Below are 20,213 nucleotides of genomic sequence, written 5' to 3' on the forward strand. Positions count from 1 at the left end.
TCTTTCAAGAATATGTGCTTCTCTTCAATGTATTGTGGTTTGTTGTAGTTACACTATATTTTGTTATGTCTACAGAAAGAGAAATAAAAACACGTAAAGAGTTCAGCTTCTTAAAATATGAAATGTATCTTTTTGCCTTATTATAACTTAACTGCCAAATAGTTGCCCAGCTTTGAAAGGGGATGCTCTTGGACTTCTTCCCAGGTTATTAGCACAGTTCATAACTTCATTATTCAAGAAAGCCATCTCTTCAATGTCCTGTGCTTTCGAAGCTGGGAGAGGGTGGGATCTTCTGGCACAATTTTGCTCTTGGCACTGCTGTCTGGGTGAAGTAAATGCAGAGATGATACTCAGTCCTCATGCTGCCAACTTCAGTGACTGGGTTTTATAGCACATTGAAGCCTTAGTGTGTTCTGGGAAGGGCTGGAGGCGGTGGGGAACAAACCTGGTTTTTATTATTTTGGTGATGCAGGCTTCATTCCTGAATGTCGCAACAAATTGGAAAGCTTAACGTACTCATCTGCCAGCCCTTTGGAATGCGTTACAAGTTGAGGCTTTGTATCAATCTGCATGAAGCTACACTTCCTAAATGTAGCTGTGTTTCTCCTTAGTTGTCATTCAGCTAAGCTGTCTCATTGCTGCAGAGGTGTTTGTCTGTGGTCCCTGCTCAGCCAGCCAGTCTGAGCTCCAGCAGGGAGTGAGTAACCTCTGCAGCGTGGCTGTGTGAGGCTCAGCAGTGCCTTCAGGCCTGGCTGATTACCTGGTGTGCCAGTTCAGTGCACACTGTGTGCAAGGGTGCTCCATGTTGCACATAATAATGAAGTTTGTACTCACTGGTGTGTGGAATGTGCCAGCTGGCTGCACACTCCTGTGTGCACTAGATGACACTGAGCTGGCTGTTAACTAGATTTTTCAGGTTACAGTTGTAGGTAGGTTTTAAAAAGTAAAGGTTTTTAATGTGTTACATTTTTTTACACCTTGCAGTTTATTGTATTACCATTTTTTCTGAAACATGTGGTCTTTGTAAGCAATCTGCCCTTCAAGAAAATGTACTTAGGGGTGGAAAATTATGCAAGGAAGGAGATAGCAAAGTAAGGTAATAATAAATTCTTAATATAAAGATTCTCCATCTAATTTTAAAAAGTCTACCCCTTCTTCATGGGAAAATAATCTCTAAACTTGCATGTTTTTTTTACACAATAAAAAAATTGTATTTGTATTCCCTTCTCCAGAAAGCAAATTTGGTATTACTAAAACTAACAAAGTTTCACCCCTCCCTTGTTCTGTCTAAAGTTCAGCATAAATCAAGTTATATTCAGTGTTTCTAAATTGTGGATGACAGTCTAAGCAATTCAGTTTTCTTAAAGACCAACAAAACTCCCACCACCCTAAAACATATATAGAACTCATTTAATTGCAGATAGATGAATGATGGTTCTTAGTTCTTTCAGCTTCTCCCAATTCACATGTGACAGGGTCTTTGAGAAATTGTTTTGTCATAAGATAATGAGGGGAGTAGTCTGATCCTGGAAACCAGCTTTTGAATTTACTCAAGTCTGTTAGTATTTCCAGTTTCAGTGTGAGTTTGGCATGCAGGGAACTGTTCCTCTCCTGGCAGTGTGGCCCTTGACATTACTGAGCCATGCATGTCCTTTGCCCTGTAATTTTTGACCTTTTGGTTAGGATATCCATCCTGCTGCAGATTTGAAGTGCCCACCTATGCTGAAGAGTAAATCTGCAAGATCCCTGTGAAATTTGTGTGGTGACAGGTAGAGGAGCATTTATAGATCTAAATGCCTCTGTAGAGCTCTGGTGCTACAGTTTCTGAGTAAATGCGGGGAACGGTAGAAATTATTTCTGGTAGTGGGTTTTAAAGGGTGTCATTGTCTGCCTTATACAAATGTAGTATTTTTCTGAACCTTTTGTTGAAATAGGAATGAGGCTGGAATTTTCATCATGCTATATATAGCTTGTGGTTAAGGACAATTAAGCAGGCATATTACATTTAAGAAGCTGTCTTTTTTCATGGTTACTGCTTTACATTAGTCATCTTAGGTGTTATGAAAAATATAAAGACTGTGCAAACTGACAGGGTAAGCAAATAAAGCATATAAAATCAAGGCTTTGTGTTAGAGAACACAGCAGGGATGGTAGAGTTGAGTTTGAAAGAACTGTGTTTTGTCCATTCCTGTAGAATTATTTTTCTCTGTACCTCCTCATACTGCCTTCAACACTGTAAACCAACATTTGCCTCATGCTGTGCAATGAATTTTGTATTTTTATGTATTATATGTAAAATGTCTGAGATATATAATTTAAGGGAATATTGACATGCAGGTGGCTCTGATAGCTTGACATGAATCATGCTTCTATAGAGGTGCAGTGTATATTACTAAATTCTATCAAGAAAAGTAATCCTTGCTCAGGTGAGCCAGTACTGAATGCTTAGAAAACTGCTTTACTCATCTTTCTGATCATTCTCTACAGAGCAGTGTCATTTGGCATTTCAAACCTCCATTTTCTTTGTTCTCTCCCTTCTTCTTTAATGTTATTTTAATAATGCACAACCCAGAATAGTGAGCTGCCCATTACGAAGACTTGTAACCAAGTTGAAAAGGTTTGAGTCGGCGCTTTTTAGTCAAACTTCAAAATGGCTCTCCGGCATTTCTTAGTTTTACAAACATACTCTTAAATCTGTAGCTACTGATGACCTGACACACTGTCACAGTGCAAGCTATGTTTGATATGAGTGATGCTAACACCCCTGTCTGTGTGTCCTCCCATTTCTGTCCCGTGTGCAGCTGCCCCGCTGCTGCTGTACGCGAACCGCCGGGATCTGCGGCTGGTGGATGCTGCCCACGGCAAGGAGAACGCCACGGTGATTGTGGGGGGCCTGGAGGACGCGGCCGCCGTGGACTTCGTGTTCCTCAAGGGCTTGATTTACTGGAGTGATGTCAGCGAGGAAGCCATCAAACGGACAGAGTTCAATAAATCCGGGAGCGTACAAAACGTGGTCGTTTCTGGACTTCTGTCGCCCGACGGGCTGGCCTGTGACTGGCTGGGAGAGAAGTTGTACTGGACAGATTCAGAAACAAATCGGATTGAGGTTTCTAACTTAGATGGATCACTGAGGAAAGTTTTGTTTTGGCAAGAATTGGATCAACCCAGAGCAATTGCCTTAGATCCTGCAAGAGGGTAAGTCTTTTTTAAAATAGTTACAAATACCAAAATTTGTGCTATTTCTTGTTTGTTGAATGATTTCAAATGCTGTTATCAAAGTTATCCTAAGCCATTTTGCATCATTTGTTTCTTTCTATTGGTGCGATTTGCAGACTTGTGAAGTTCCATTCATATTGGTTTGTGAACAATCAAGAATCATCAGACTTTAGAAAACAGTACTAGAAACTTTGTTGGGCTGTAGTGCAGAAGATTAGCAGAAATGGAGAAGTTCTAAAAAGCTGTGTTAGTGGCCTGTGAACAGATAGATGTGTGCCTCTCTGAAGTGTCAGGAAATGAAATTTTTTTGAGTGTTATTCATTGTTGATATTCATGCTTTATTGAAGCATCTGAAGAAATGGGAGAAGTCAACATACTGTACTAATAACAACTTGAGATGTGTTTTGAAGCTTAATCAGAAAATTTACGAGAGGCTCCTTTCCCCACCCTTGGGAGGAACTCCTGTTTTAAAAATCCTGTGGTTTTGTCTCAGCTCCTTCTAGAACTGATGTTATATTCTCAGTTCCCATTTGAGTCCCTGGATGTTGCTCTTTTTGCTCTGTTCTTGGAACAAAGCAGTGTTTGCCAACAATGGAAAATTCAGTGGAGTTTTGGTGATGTTATGTGAATGGCTGGCTTGAGGTTTTGTCTGTGACAAAGCATTTGGGAGAGCCAAAGTGGAATACTAATGGACTATCCTTGATGCTGTGTAACCTTTTGAAAATATTTTATACCTGTAGTATAGAATGAATTTTTACTGCAATTTTTTTTTCTTGAACAAGCAAGGAGAAAACTTGTTGTACTGCCATTTCACATGTTTTTCAGCTGTTTTTTAGGGACTCTTTTTTAGGGGTGGCAAATTAGTGTCTTGTTTCATTGGAAAGATGAGGGTTGCGTTTCACTGCTTGCCATTTCTTTGTGTTATAATTTTTGTTTGGCTTTTTTCCTCCAAAAGAAGGTAATACAGCAGTATATCCACTTTCTGGTTTACCATGTTGCAGATGCAAAACTTGCAGTTCTCACATGCAGTTTTATAACAGAAAACCTTTCCGTTTTTAATAAATTTGGTTACATTTCAGAATAGCCTCCAAAGCTTGAAATATAGGTGGAAGGGTGACATGAGTACAGAGATGTAAATTTAAAAAGAAAAATAATTCCCCAAACTGTTCTTGTATGGATGCTTCTTTCACTAGTATTTACATTTTTTTTTTTAGTCCTGTAGTTGTCTTTTTGGTTTCAAGATGTTGCCTGGCAAATAGTGGTAGGAGTAAACCATAAAAAATTCTAAGAGCAGTTAATAAAATATGAAACCTGGAAAAGCAAACCTCCTCCTCATGTTTTCATGCAGTCTAATCCACCTCCCATTATGCTCAGACAATGTTTGTTTCAGATGCAATTTTCTAAACTTGCAATTAATGAAAAAAAATAATTTAGCAGGAAAACTTAGACTAAGGTCATCCTTACCAATTAGTTCAGTTTCTCATCAAAGTTAAATTCTGAAAAATAATTTATCTAACTTAGCATGCATCAAGTGTTTAATGAAATATCTGAAAGCTGATATAAGTCCCAAACTATTAGTCTTTTCTGGGGTTGGATGTATATTTATTTTTTTATGGATGTATATTTATATTAAATGTATCTGTCTTGCTGAAAACATGAGAATGCCTGCTTGGAAATTAAATGTTAACAGTATGAACTAGCAGAGATACATAGTGATGAATAATGCATTTTCTTGGAAGTGTCTCACATAGCGAAATTTGGTAAAATTTAAATGTTTCGCCAGTGCTCTGGTCTTTCTCACAACTGCTGCTGTAGGATACTCCAGGGTTGTGAAGGTCACTGCTTGGTGCTGTGATGCTTTGGAGGAATGTCATTGGGCTCTTTCAGAGCACGTTACAGAAACAGTTGAGGCATTAAAGAATAAGTGGTTTTGGGCAGCTTTACTTCACTGCCATCAGGTGATTGTGTGTGAGGTTCTATGTGTAACTGAGATACTGGAGTTCAAGTTAGACTTGGTTCCCATGTCTGTTATCAGTAATAAAAATGCAATGGATTTACTAATGGAAAATATTTCTTATTTGGTAACTGAGGCACAGCAGCCAAGTCTGGGTTTTCTTTTACTTAGTGTAGGAGGGCATTAAAATCTGAAACATCTATATTCTTCTCACTATGTACATTCTGAGGTTTGAGCTTCTCATTGCTCATGTTCATACACTACAACTTCCTTGTTTTACTTGTCTTGATACTCAATAAAATACTCTGTTTGTAGTAGGAAAGAGAAGGGCCCCAAGATAAAGGTGAGGGGAATGGGGTGTTAGTTCAGCCTTCTTTTGAAGTGAGCTGGCAGGTTCCAGGAAGGCTCCTTGGTCCTGTCCATCCTTTCTGGAACTGTTTTCCTGACTGGTGTTAAACACGAGACCCTTTTTAATAAGATCTGCAGCTGGGGCAGCACTGACTCTTTAGTGGTGACTTTTTGCCAGGACAAGACCAAGTGCTAGATCAACAAGTGCAGGAGAGCACTGTATTCAAGAGCAGCTCACATGAAAGTTGAGCAAGGAGAAAAGAGATTTTTCTGCTTTGGCATTCAAGTTGGAAAAAAAAAAGGTATATCCAGATTCTTGAGCAAGTACTGCTTTAAAGTGCAGTATTGTATATTTCTACTGCTGTTTTCTTGTTGTGTTGTGTTTTTTTGTTGTTGGGGGGTTGATATGTTTGGTTATTTTTGCTTTTTAATTTGTGCAGCCCTTTTGTCCTTATGGTCAAGTCTTCATTATCATAGTTTAAATTTCCCCAAAATTACTCTGTAGACAATCAACTTTTTTCGTAAGGAGCACTATCCTTGTTCCAGAATGAACTGGCTTTTCTCACTTGTATGTGTATTGTTCACCACAAAGGCAATTTTAAGTGTCTCCTAGAAGTGGTGACTAATTGCTTGCTTTTCAGGACGTGTTTTAAATCAAGTGACTATATAGAGTTACCTTAATTGTTAAGGTCTTGTAAAACTTCTGGGTTGTAAAGGGTTTTGGTTAATGAATGGAATTAGAGTACAAAGAGCTACAACACTTTTTATGGTAGTTGAAGTTGATTTCTGGATGAAGTACTTTGAATGCTGGGGAAGATCTTCAGGTTTAATGGGTACCCTTCCCCCAGCAGACTTACATTTTTTAATGCAAAATTTTGCAGGGAACACATACTTTTTTTTATGCACCTACTTCTTTTGGTTTTTTGAAAGTTGAAAACTGATGTCTTGAGCATGTCAAGCACAAAAGCAACTGTAGTACAGGGCTTACATCTTAGCCTTGCAACAAAAGATATGTAGGAAGTGGTAGTATGTTTGCTGAGTGGTAGATGTTATACAACAGAATAAGGAAAGGGAAATGGACAGTTCTATTAACAGTTACAGTACCTTTGATTTGGGGGAAAAACATTTTTAAAATGAACAAAAAATTCAGAATTTCTCAGTAAATTCACTTGTACAGTATATTTTTGTTTTCAGGCAAGTTAACATTACATAAAATGGCACTTTGGATGTAAATTCCCAAAATAATGCAAACACCTGAAGGCTTTGCTTCATACCTTCTCTTGCTTGATGCTACCTCTCCCTTGAGCTGATGATTTCTGACTGGAAATCTTTCTGCTGCTCCTCTGCTGCCAGAAATGTTTCACAGGTGACAGATCAGTGCACTCAGCTAATTGTTTGCTGTATAGCCTGGTCCATGTACTAAGGAGGTAATTTTGAGGTTTTACAGGTGACATGTAGGCAAGTGATATAAAATCTGCAGACTTCTATGATTATGGCACAGAGATTTGTAAGATGTATTTCATCTTTCTTCACCTAAGGAGGCTCTTGTTGATCAGATGATGTTGATGATTGCAAATAACATCGCTAAATTCCGGTAATAGCTGGGATATTAAACAAACCACAAGGTACATTTTCATTACTTAAAGATTGCAACAGTATTGCAGAGGTTGTCCTGATGAAACTGCACCAGGAGTGGCCTACCTTGCCTCTTGGGGCTGCATGTAACTCTGGGACAATCTAAAATGCAGCTCTGCTGTCACTGGTAGGTGGGTGATCCTTGCATAGGCACTGATGGTTGACCTTGATCTCCAGGCATGGCCTTTCAAAGCAGAGAAGGTTGCCTAGGCCAGGATTATGCTGCATGATTCAGAACCCAGCAGGGTGCAACACTTTGTCCTGGCACAGCATCTAGAATGTCCTTGCCATCTCCTGCCCCAGAACTACTATAGCTCCCTTTGCTTCCCAAGTACAAGCTTGGTCCTGTGGAGGTCTTTGTGGCTACTGTGAACAAGAGCAGACACTATTCATTTACTGTAATAGCCTTGAATTTTTTACTCTAGGGGGTTTGGTTTTCTTCAGGGTTTTTTTTTTTTTTTTGTTTTGTTTTTTTTTTTTGTTTTGTTTTTTTTTTTTTTTTTTTTTTTTTTTGCTTAGTTTTAATCTCATTGACAGGCAAAACTTAGCAAAGTTTGTTTGAGATTAGTCTTGTATGGTCCATACTAGTTTCTAGTCCTATGCTAGGATATTTCCATGTTGGATAGATGCAGAAATGGTAAAGGTGTCATTTTATTGCACAGCACAAAGTGTTAGTTTCTTCCTCATCATCTTTTTTCTCCTCATGTGAAGGAGGAGGTGAAGGAGGGTAACCAGAAACCCACATACTTAAAACAGTGAGGACTTGGAGAGGTGACCTCTCTTGTAAATCTTGCTGTGCTGGTTTTAGATGTTAGTGCCACTGTCTGCCTGTCCTCACCCTATTGCCAGAGGTTGCCAAGAACTCGGAGGAACATGCTTGCTAATATATTTTCTTTATTTTGCAGTTGTTTTGCCTAGTTTTTTTCTTTGTGGGAGGAGATGGGAGAGATTTTGCTTGCTAAAAATCAAACCAGAGTGCACAGAATTGATTAGTGCAGGACAAACATTTTTTTTATAGACTCATATAACAAAGTTGTAGATGTTTTTAGCTGTAGGCAAGTTTGAAAATAATCTTACATCCCTACCTCCTTCATTCAGTTCTTGGGCTAAAAAAAGAAGATTGTGAAGGGGATCAGTCGAGAGCTGTGCTTTCCAGATCCTGCAAGCCTTCCTGTGAATGTCAGTAGCATCTTGCAGCACTGTAGATTTTGTCAGAACACTTCAGTTCTTTGGCTTTTTTTTTCCACTTCAGTTTCAGACTTGTTTGGGTGAGACATGTAAATATGATATGCAAAAAGATGGTCTATTGGCAATTTAAGGTAACTTTCAAGAGTATGATTTGTCCTGTCCTTTAACAGGTCAGTGCTGTAGTGATAAGGGTGACAGGAATTAGTTAACTTAATGCAACTTGCTATAAAGTATTCATGCATCAAAGAATACTTCAGATTTGCATGCAGTGCTTATTTAATAAGTTAGAACGAAGTATGTAAAGTGAGGTAGTAATTTCTGCTCTGCATGAATAACATCTGGTGATGAGTCTTTGGGCAGGCTTCTGTATCTGCATTTTCAGTCCCTGCAATTACAATTTAGCATCCAAGTCTAGACTATGAAGACCTGTTGTATTTAAAAAAAAAAAAAAATCATTATTTTAAGCTTCTGTTATGCATTATGTTAATTAAAAAATATTTTTTCACACACTTCTAAAAATGAAAATAGTTCTAAGATAACTTTTAATAACTTAACAGGAGCTCAAAGGGACCTTATTAATTTACAGCAGAGAGTTATAATCTGATAAATTGTCCATTCTATGTTCTTGCTTGAGAAGTCCTAAGTAGCATTGCTTGTGAAGGAAGTGGAGAGGCTTTAAAGGAAAGTCCATGCAGTTTCTGAGGAAGGGGCCAGAGTAAAAAAAAGTCAAAAGAACCCAAACAAACCAAAAACCTTAGAAATAATTATTCTCTCCCCCAGATGTAACTTAGATAAGTTGGCCGTGTTTGTCAGGAAATCATAACTTCAGAATCCATGACAGCTATTAAGACTTGTAGCAGGGAGCTTGCTCACTAAAACCACTGCAGCTGACTGAGCTTAATAATCACAATTATTTATATATTACTTTTATAATTCATCTTGGGAAAAGGTTTTGTTTGTAATCTCTTTACTATCTCAAAGCAGGATATTACAGAGGGGATTTTTTCAGAAATTATGATGAGCCTTGCAGGCAGTGTGTCTTAAGGCAGATCTGCACCAGAAAACAAAATTAGCCTTTAGTGATTACAGCTCATTGCAGTGTGGTTTAAACTTTCTATCTGCATCCTGCAACCATCTTCTTGCCTTTCTTGGTGAGCTGCAGTACCATAAACACACTTTCTGCCATAAGATGCAATTAGACTCACAGTTCTTGCTGTGCTGTATCAGCCAATACTCCTGTACAGCTGACCTGGGGCATCTGTAGCTGTTCACAGCCAGTCTGAGTCACAGAGGGTCAGAGGAGCATGGTGGTATCTGGCCTTTTCATGGGGTGCACAGATGGAAGAAATCTTACATTTCCTTAATTTAAAATCAGAGTAGGGCTGGTTGGTTGTGGATTAGGTGTGTCCTCCATCCGTGTTTTGGGGAGTTACTGAAATCTGTTCATTTTAGAGTTTGGTCCAAACTTTAGAACAAAGGTTTTGGTCTGTGTTGTAGAAAGTGGAGCAGAAGAAAGTTGCCTTTGTTCCTCTGGAGGACATTAATAACTGGATTAACATTTTTGGCAAAAAAAGATTGATTTATGGCTTATTTCCTGAAGAAAGCTGACAAATTCCTTTGCTAACATGATTTGAAACAGACTGATAATATTCTTTAAGTAAACTATGGATTACATTTGTTTTAGAAATGAAAATCAGAGCACTCAGCTGCATGAAGTTTCGGCATGATTAACAAAGAAAAAAGTCTGTAGAAGAACCATCTTTATTTGGCTGCATTCCTGGAAAAAAAATAACTGTCCCCCTGGAGAATAATGTGTTCCACTTCTGACATCTCTGTAAAGTGGTCAGATAAAATGTTGCATAAAATCCTGTACTACAGGATAATACACTGTATGGAGGACTTTGAGCAAATGCAGCTTTTACAGTGCAGCCACTGAGCAAGGAGAACATACCAGGGACAAATGTTGAGGTGGCCTAATATAATATCTAAATAAGCATTTTGAGAACTTGTGCAGTGACCCTGGGGCAGGAGCAGATTAGAGTTGGTTCACATTACAGGGTGTCAGGCTTGTTAGTTGAGCCTATATCTGGACCAATACTATTTTACCATTTTAGGATCGGTGTCTATATGCCCTGAAAATCAGCTGAACAAAGCAAAAGTGACTGCTTTGGATTTCTGCTTGACACTTGGAGAAAGAAATTACCCCTTTTAACTCTTTGTTGTACAGCTATAGCCTAAGTTGTGAGTTTCTGGTTAGTCTATTTCTTTGGTAGTGGATTCCCCCTTCCAGGTTGTTTTTAAAGCATCTGGCCCAGTTGTGGGTGTTCTGTAATGAGGAAAAGTAATTGAAATAGAGCCTTGTCAGTGGGAGCAGGGTCACTTCATATCAGCCAGTGATGCTGTTCCATGGTATTGCTCTAGATTTTAGACTGTGTACTTTAAATGCATATGTGTGGGTGAGAATGTATATGTAATATATGTTTGTGGTGTCTGTGTCTAGTTAATTGTATCTCATACTTGAAACAGTCTAATTGTTTTGTACCTTAAAACCTAAAATCCAAACAAACTGAGAGAACATCTCCTTCCCACCCCCCCCCAAAAAAACCCAACCAAAAAACCAAACAGAAACAGCAAACCATAAGTGTCCATAAATGTGGAGCCCTTTTTTTCCCCTTGAACTGATGAGTAGAAATATAAAAAATAGTAACACATTTTCTGGACCTTAATGGTTTAATTAGAATCCTTCTAATACCACTCTCCTTAAAAAAAAAAAAAAAAAGTCAGCACTCTGGGCCTCTCTCTTCCACCCTCCTCCCCCGCCTCCTTTCTTTCCCCAGGGTTGTTTAACACATACTTTACATTTTCATTTCTCATTTTCATTTCTCATGGGAACCGTGTCGTTTCTCACTTTTACATCTTAATTTCATGTTTCAGCATAAAGTATTAGTTGTATTAAGTTTTCTCTGTCACTTCAAGCAAGAAGTAGTAAAGATAGGAAATTATGCAGCTAAGAGCACTGTTAAGTCTAACAGCTTTTCTCCTAAATAAATCTGTGTTAAGTGTGAAACTTGCTTTTCTTATTCAAAGGATAAGTAAGATCTCTGCTCTAGCCCATTGTTTAAAAATTCCCTTAAAATTCAAGAAAATGTTCTTGCTTGTGTGATTGTGTAAGCTTGTGTGATTCTTTTGCTGTGTATTGTAGTGAAGCATATAAATGTCTTTAATTCTCGAGTAGAAGCAGATTCTTTTGCTATAAACAAGATGTTTGTCATAGAATAAAACTGTGCCTTATATAATGATCTAACCTTCAGGATGAATTCTGACAAACTTACTCTTGTACTAAAAGATACTATTTTGATATTTCTGTGATTTTTCAATATGCATTTTTCTTGTCTATGCTAAAAAAATTGTTTCTGTGAAGGACATGTTTAGATCTGGTTATAAGCCTGGCTAGCCTCGTGTAAAAATTAAGCGGGGCAGGAAAATAACTCAAGAGGGATATATGGTTTATAAAGTAGTGGAACTGTAAGTACATCCTGGAAGAACTTTCAGATATGTAAACCAAAACCTGCTTATTTATTACTGTAAACACTTTAAATGTGATGGAACTTGAGCAGTTACTAACAGTCCAGAGCTGTCTGGTTTTATTGTCCCTGCTTATGTTGCTAAACTGGTGTTTCACCTGATCATGAGATGTCACACAAACGCTCTATTAGCTGCATAAAAAGTACAGGTTGGGCTGCAATTTTACTGTGCCTTCCTGATTAAACAATTTGTTGTTTTACTGCAATAGGATGACATGCTGTTTTAATCAGCATTTTATAATGTGCTTACTGTGGCTGGCAGTGGTAGCTGGAGGTTCTGACTGAGCATTTCTGTTGCCCTCTCTCTACACACCTGTAAAGGCAGTCTCTTGGCTGAGCAGAAGCATCGCTGGATGTGGTATCCAAGCCAGCCCTCAGTGCTGAGCTGGCAGGCGTAGGATGGCTTGGCCAGCCAGTCAGCACTGTAACCAGAGATTTGTTTTAGTAAAGGTCTGATTGCTGCTCATAACCACTAAAAGCTTTAGCATTAAATAAATTACATAGTCCTAATCAACATTTTATAACTACAAACCAAATTTGGATTTAAATGATGGATACTATGAAAGCATGAAAGTACAATGTGTTCTTGAGGTTTGACAGAAATGTGTTACTTAACATGAGGAGAATTCTCTCCTTGCATAAAAGAATGTTCTTCTATTTAAAGAAATGAGACTTGGAAAACTGAGTCCTTAATATAAATGTATTTATTTTAATGTAATCAAAAATGGTGATCTTTCATCAGCTTGTATAACCAGAGCATTTTGCCCATTATTTAAGTAGACAAAGGGCAGCCTTATTGATAGCCATGAAATGTAAACAGGTTCTCCTTGCTTCCAGTCACAAGTTTCCCTGTCTGGGGCAGATTCTCATTAAACTGTGGCTCAATTGTTGCAAGTCCTGTCTTCTCTGTATCCCTCTTCAGAAGGGAAGAGGGATATTCTGTATCCCTCTTCAGAATAAAATGGCTGCTATCACACACAGATAATTAGCTTATGAAAATTAAAAAAGGAAAATCCAGAATATGGAGGATTTCTATGCATCAGCAGTTTTAAATATCCAGCAGGACACACCTGAAATAGAGCCAAGCAGTGGCTGGAAGAAAGGCCTAGTAATTTTTGTGTTTTGGGGTTTTATGGTCATCCATAAAGAGATAGTCTTGACGTTCTCTCCAGTATGAATAGGCTTCCAAATGCCAAAGGGCCACCTGTGCAACAGGGTGGGAGATTCTAGATTTTTGAGCTCTGGCTCCTGTTAAAGTTTTTTTGTCACTCTTTTGCTTGCAAAGAGTGATCTCTGCAAACAACTGCTGAATATTTTATCTGTAGAGTTCACCAGTATAATGTTAGCAGTACATAGACCAAATGATCTATGAATAAGAAGTGCCTGAAATGTGTTACAGAAGCCAAGCCATTAAAAACAGAATGTAATTGCAGAACAACTTGGTTTGGGTGTAGATATTTCAGAATCTACAAAGCCTTTGGACTTTTATCTGGAAGCCTTCACAAACATGCTTCCTTGCTGCTTGTTTCACCTCACACTTTGTGGTCCTGGAGCTCAGGGATTGGAACACCTCTCAGGACGTTCGGAAAAGATGGAGGAGAGAGAAACTCCTTAAGATACTCTAAAAGTAAGTTCATGAAGATCACAAGTAAAATTTGTCATATTGGAAAATGCTGCCTGGCAGCTCTTTATAGACTAGTGGAAGTCCTATATTTAAGGTAAGAAAAGACAAAACAAAAGACAGCGACCCTAAACAATTAAACAGGCTTGATGAGAACACTTCTGAAATCAAGTGGAAAGTCATCTATGGGAATTACTTGATGCTTGAACCTTGCCTTGAGTACTGCCTGTCTAATCTTAAACTCATGAGTGACTTGGCATCATTCTTCTATTGCTGATTTTCAGGACTAAATTTGATTGGGGATTATTGTTCCTAAATTTACAACTACCTGCTTAACCAGGGAAAATAAAATGTTTTGTAGCAGTGAAAGAATCTGCAGAGCCAGTTATCTATAAACTAAATTTATGGAGTAAATATTCTAGAAGAATAAGTTCTGCTAATGGAAAAGCATGTAGTATTTTGAAAATAGGGTTACTCAGTGAAGTTTCAGCAGTAAAAAACCTAGTTAGAAGCAAATATGTGGGTTTTGAGGTGGAAGAAGATGAGAGGTTTTTAGAATACGTATTTGTCAAGATCATCTAATTGTGCCATTCTTCTTTCATTCTCTCCCCTCCATTTGCCTCCACCATGTACACCATTCACTTTCCGACTTTCAAAGTTTGCTTTGCCATCAGCTTTTGGAGGGAATGTGTGTAATGTAGGCATTAGGGATATCCTTTGGGATTGTGGCTTTTAAGTGCTTTTCTTTCTCAAGTTCTGCTTTCCAAACTATATTTAAGATGCTCCTTAGAATCTGTCCTGTGAACTGTCTGTTTTTTCAGACTGGCTTGTTGTGGTAGGCCATGCAGCTTGGACAGATAAAATCACAGTATTAATTGTTATTTTGCCATAGCAATGTTGACCATGCTGTTTAGGTAGACAGGTCTGGTTTTGTACAAAGAGTTTGTGGCATTCCAGTGTCCAGACTTAAGTGATTGTTTTCTTAGTGCAGGACTCTAGATACCATATAAAACTTCTTTTCAGGAACTGCTGAATATGAACTTCAAGGGTTTCCCCTTGAGATGGTAAAGGATATAATGAAGCTTAATCTATGTATTTTTTCTGACCAAAATCACATTTAAAACAGTGTGACGACAGCTCTCCCCTATGCTTGTGCCAAAATTGGTTAATGAAGTAGAGTTTAGCTGGGAATTTGAAAATTGCCAAGCTACGTAGTGAGAAACAAGTATGTAATTAATTTTATGCTTGAAATTTTTAAAAATTAATTTCAACAAAAACAATGGCTACCTGTTTCTTTTGCACACATATCTTTGTGGCAAAGTATGGTTCCTGTGAACCATGAAACTTGCCATTTTCATGATCTGTTGCTTCTAGGTAGGCTTCCTTTGGTGTGAGCATGGTCAAGAAGTTCACATGAATATAAGACAAAGCTTGTCAAACATATATTGAGTGAATGCTTGACTAATGTTTTTATGATGGAAAAGTTCTGGGTCTTTTTTTACAAAACAATAAGAAAACTCAATGGGAACAATTAACCTTTTTATGTCTGACTTTGAAGCTATTACATTACTTGTTTCTTCATTTCAGCCTGTCCCTCTGGAATTACAAAGTCACTGGCATCTATTTTCTTAATACTCTTGAGAGCTGTTCACAGAGATAGTTTGGTGGTTTTTTTGTGTTGCTAACTGTGAAGTTTTAAGTATGTAAAAAAATAAAACTGTTTAATTTTCCAAAATCATAATGGGATATGATTGATATTGATTTATTGATTGATACATCCAGAAAGTCAACAAAAATTCCTTGGCAAACCGTGTACATAAAGTTTTTGACTTTAAGTAGTTTTATTTCACCTAGAATTACCCTGTCTTGCATAACTAAAGACAACACCATTTTAATGTAGCTGTGTTTCCATGCCTGATGAGAAATCATGTAAGTTAAGAAAGTGGTAATTTAGGGCCTGGTGCAGTCTCCACCTAGACATTGGTAGATTGAGTTATGCAATTCACATGCCGTGTTATATAGTTAATTTGATTACAACACCTTATTCAGTGTTTCGGCAGTAGGAACTGTTTGACAGGAATGGCCATGCCCAGTTTTATTTCAGAGTGTCTTATTTTTCCTTGACTTTTTTTTGTGGATAGATTTTTTGCCCACTATAGGATTCAAGGTGGTTTAAGTTGTTTTCAAAAACTGAATTTCTCTGTAGTCAGCTGGTGATGTTGGAGACAATAGTGGATATGGACAGCATTCTGGTTTGGGGCAGAGTTGCCCTTCAGTGAGGACATGACTGCGATTTAGTAGTGGAGGAGTTGAATTGGTTCTTTCAGAATTCAGTTTTATTTTAGTCCTGGTTTCTTTTTCACAAGTTTCACTGAATTTAAGTTTGTGTCTATCACCATGTTAAGAAGTGGGAAGGTATGAAAGTGGAGTGGGAAGATAGGTTTTACATTAAATAAAAATAACTAGCAGTGAAGACGGTGTGACCTGATAAAGGTGTTTTTCACAAACACACGTGAACATCAAGCTCTGTTTTTCTTCCTTTCTACCACTTCTTTTCCACGTAAGTGTTTTACTACTATTCCTCTCTTGAGAAGTAGGGCTGCTTTCACATATCATAAGAGAAAGCAAACTACTTTTTTTTAACAATCACTTTAGGAGTTCCCTCTGCTCTTTCAGCCTTTTAGTCTGCATTGTCATGTTTTGTCTGTGTCACTCTTGACATGTTCCAGAGTGCACTGGATGAATTTGTTTAGAGAAGCAGTTCTTTTATTTATCTCTTTGGAAGCACAAGAACGGGCAAAACATGTCAGCAAAAGTAAGCTGAATGATCCCACAGACAAACTTTTGTTGCTGCCAGAAGAAAAGTACCATTTGATTGAATTGGCATTTTGATGCTAACACTGTGCATTCCCAGTAATAAAATCTGTGACCATTGCCAAGGTTACTGTGAATGAGGTAAGTGTACTCTACTGGGAGTGCTGTTCACAGAGACTTAGGCACTTTTTTTTTTTTTTTTTTAATCTGTAGGTTCTTTTTTGCATAGAAACACTTAGCTGTGTGCTTTGTGAATGTTTGTGTGAGTAATGTGTACAACAACACATGGAAATGGTGGCTGCCGGGCTGGAACCGGGGTCCACTTGGAAGCATCTGTTGTCATGTGCACTTGGTTCTGAGTTGGTGGGTAGTGGTTTTATATCAATGACAGCTTAAAAATCACAACACAGCACAAAGCCTTAAATAGACAATTGCCTAAGGGAGCGTTTAATTGATGGTTTGTCACCCAAAAGGGCACAGGCTGCAAGGTTTTGGTGTTGTAAAGGTCTAAATGTAACCTGGGAAAGGAAGTCAGGATATCTAGCAACTGAATATTTTAGTTGAGGATGAGATGCTATTTAATTTCAGTTAAAAGCTGTCAAACCACTCGTATAGATAAATAGATAATGTCTCAAAGGAAGGTTTCTCTGTGTAACTCTTGGTATAATGAATGCTCAGCTCCTGTGATTAGAAGCAGAGTGGGCCATGATGTAAAGTATCAGGCATCCAGACAGCATAATTGTTCTGAAAATTCCAACAGCTGGTTTACACAAGAAAGTCAGTGTGTAGAAAATAATAACTGTATATGGTAGCATTGCATCATTTGAGCTTCAGAACTTACTTCTTTAGATAAGGAATGTTTAGGTACAGATTAAGTTGAACACTAATGAAATGGCAATAGTTACAAGCATGTAACTTTACAAAAGCATCACATATTTAGTGGTGTAATATGTCTGAAAAGACAGGAGTTTGAGTAATGGTGCAGTCTGCCTTATCACTATAGTTGAGTGGAGTGAGTGATTTGTGTATCGCTGAGCAGATATTCTGTGTACTACATTTTTCAAGGGGTGGATAGCTGAGAATTTTGTTTCTGGTTCTTCTTTGTGTGGTGTATTGTGGTTTTGGTGGTTTTTTTGATGACAAATTCTGAGCATATCACTATTTCTGACTTAACTTTCTTTTTCAAGATATTTGATGTTATTTAGCTGGTTTATGAGCACAATGTTGTTCTCTGCTTTTCTTTTTCCTGTCTTCCACTCCTACAGATTCCTGCTGGAAGAGGTACTGAGATTCTCTCTGCCTGAACGGGATAGGCCTGGGCCAAAGCTGTAGCAGCCTTTTGTGATTGTTTTAAATGTGTGGAGCAGCAGCTGTGCTGTTATATACTCATTCTAACAGCACTGCTTGTCAAACAGTTTAGATGAATTAGAAAGGCAAAAGTAAAAATGTGTTTCAAAACCTCGAATTAGTGTAAACACTTTTGGGAACGCTTTGGGAGATTCTGAGATGGACTCTAGGAATGTTTGTGATAAAAGCATTCTTTGCCGTTGCTGCATCCTTATGACTGTAAAAAACATGGTGCTTATGTGCTGCTGAACTGTATATAAAGAAACAGAGGTGCTGACCTGTCTTAATTTTATGTGATTTATCTTTTCTTAATGAAGAGATAAATCATATAAACTGCATTAAATGGTGAAGTAAGAGCTAACACTTCCATTAAAAGATTTTCAGTTAGTTGAAGTTGGTATAGAATTATCTGACCATTTATTTTAGTTGGAATGCTGATTCATCAAAATTGACTTTTTTTTGGTGAAACATTTGTTTTGACAGCTTTCCATAAGGCTGACATCCTGGGTCACATGGTTGGAACCTTGAGTTTCCTGTTCTCTTCCAGTCATTCCACAATGGGTAGCTGGTAAGGTGGATGAGGATTTTCAGCTGTGGCAGCATTGCAATCTTCCTCTTCTTAGGTGTTTCTATCCACATAGATCTTTCAGTTTTAAAAGTTATGGTCACATGCTGTCCCACTGCAGTGACAGCTAAGCAATGCTTAGATGACAGTGAAATGCCTGCTTCTGAAAAAACATACTGCCCTTTCCACATCCCCAGTCCTCATTCCTTTGTCAGCTCTTCCTCATTCTGACAGTGTGGTTTGTCCTACACTACATGTAGCCTAGATGGAAGATAGGATCCAGGCTTGTCAGGTTCACCAGAATTTTTATAGCTGTCTTGTAGACCCCAGAAGGCAAGACGGTGATAAAAATATAGGTTTGAGGTCTTTCTTCAGCTGCTTTGTTTCTATCTCATGAAAAGAGATGGATCCTTTTCCTCTTGGCAGAAGTTTTAGCTTCCTGTGCTTGTTGACCTGTATACTTCCATTGTATAATCTGGTTGACATACAGGAATAGTATTTGTCTGTTTGCTGTTCTCATAGGCAATTTTTTCTTTAATATGTACTAAGCTGTCATATCAATTTTCTGATTTTTGCTCACTGGTGGTTTTTCTCTAAGGTTATTACAGACTAGAAGACACTTGAGTTACATGGTATCCCTAATTAAAGGTCTGATTATCCTGTTGAATCATTAAAGTCCACACTATGAAATGCAGAAACATCTGACTTCATTACTTGTCAAAGCAATGTTATTGAATTGCTACAGCAGCCTTCTAATTCACTCTGTGATTTGTTCATCTTTTGTTTCAGCACTAAGCAGCTTACTTTGTGAAAGTTGTATTGTCTTTAAATATAGGAGCAGATGCAAAAGAGGAAATATACACAGTTATTAAGAGACCCTTTTTATAATTTGGTAGATGTTCTTGCTTCATCAGCTTCTAGCACAGGATGCATTCAGGATGCTTCTACAGGTGGGATTGGGAGAACAGAAAAGAAGTAGCATCACTTTACTGCCAAAATAAATAGCTCATGGGCCTCATGTACCACTCCAGTCTTGTCAGAACAGCTGTTTACTGAACGTTTGAGCTGCTTAATGGTGTGAAGATTGGATACTACTGTGGTGGAGTGGCATAGTTAGTGACAGGCTATTCTGCAAACTAATACCTGTTTTCTCTCATAATTTTGTCTTAAATATGCACAGCTCAAAAACAGTCTGGGCACAGATTAGTGCTTCCCATGGAGGGTTGAACCAAAGAGCAGCAAGCCATTCCCATGAGCATATTACAAGAGCTAATGTTGCTCTGTCAAAGAAGTTTTATCAAGAGCTCTGCTGGCTTTCCACAAATTTCATGCATGGATACCCAGAGCCTCTTGCTGCTTCTGCCAATGTGATTAAAAGCCAAAAGTTGTTAGTTGGTGATAGATGGCAATTTTCACTCCTAACCTTGGATCACATGGAAGAGTGCAAAGGAAAGGGTTGCTGCACAATTTTGTGATACTCTTCATTAGCTGCTCTGAGGTTACAGATTTATGCATCTGAGGTTTATGCAGCTGAGAAAAGCAGTATTCACAGCTTTTCACATTGAATATATGAGATTGGGTTATGTTAAATTAACACTGAGCACATGCATACAAAAACGTGATGGATCTAGGAGCTGACAGTAACCTAAAAACAGGGATAAAAGCACCATTAGTAGCTAATATATGATGCATGTGTGAATACTGCAGGTATCTGTGTCACTCCCAATTTGATATTTGCAATTTGTTGCTCAATTTTGGTCAAGCTGGGCCCCAGCTTCTTCTCCCAGTGGCCTCCCAGCCCAGTGGCATCCTGCATGTTTGTAACAGGGCACCCATATGGGACAGGCACTGCTCCAAGTGCTGCACCTGCGGGACTGTGCTTCATTTAGTGCCTTTGTTTTCATTAAACTTCAAGGAATCTAGCTTGATGTGCCTCTTTCT

The 20,213-nt window shown here is 38.2% G+C and overlaps 1 protein-coding gene across 1 annotated transcript in view; it reads left to right on the forward strand.

Moving 5' to 3' along the window:
* Window positions 1-20,213, forward strand: part of LRP6 (LDL receptor related protein 6) — a 117,978-nt gene that overhangs the window by 12,100 nt on the left and 85,665 nt on the right. Inside the window, exon 2 of the mRNA XM_053943535.1 lies at window positions 2,802-3,195. Coding sequence (XP_053799510.1) covers window positions 2,802-3,195 — 394 coding nt within the window. The remainder of the gene's footprint in view (window positions 1-2,801; window positions 3,196-20,213) is intronic.

This window comes from Vidua chalybeata, chromosome 5, assembly GCF_026979565.1.
Source record: "Vidua chalybeata isolate OUT-0048 chromosome 5, bVidCha1 merged haplotype, whole genome shotgun sequence".
Lineage (NCBI taxonomy): Eukaryota > Metazoa > Chordata > Aves > Passeriformes > Viduidae > Vidua > Vidua chalybeata.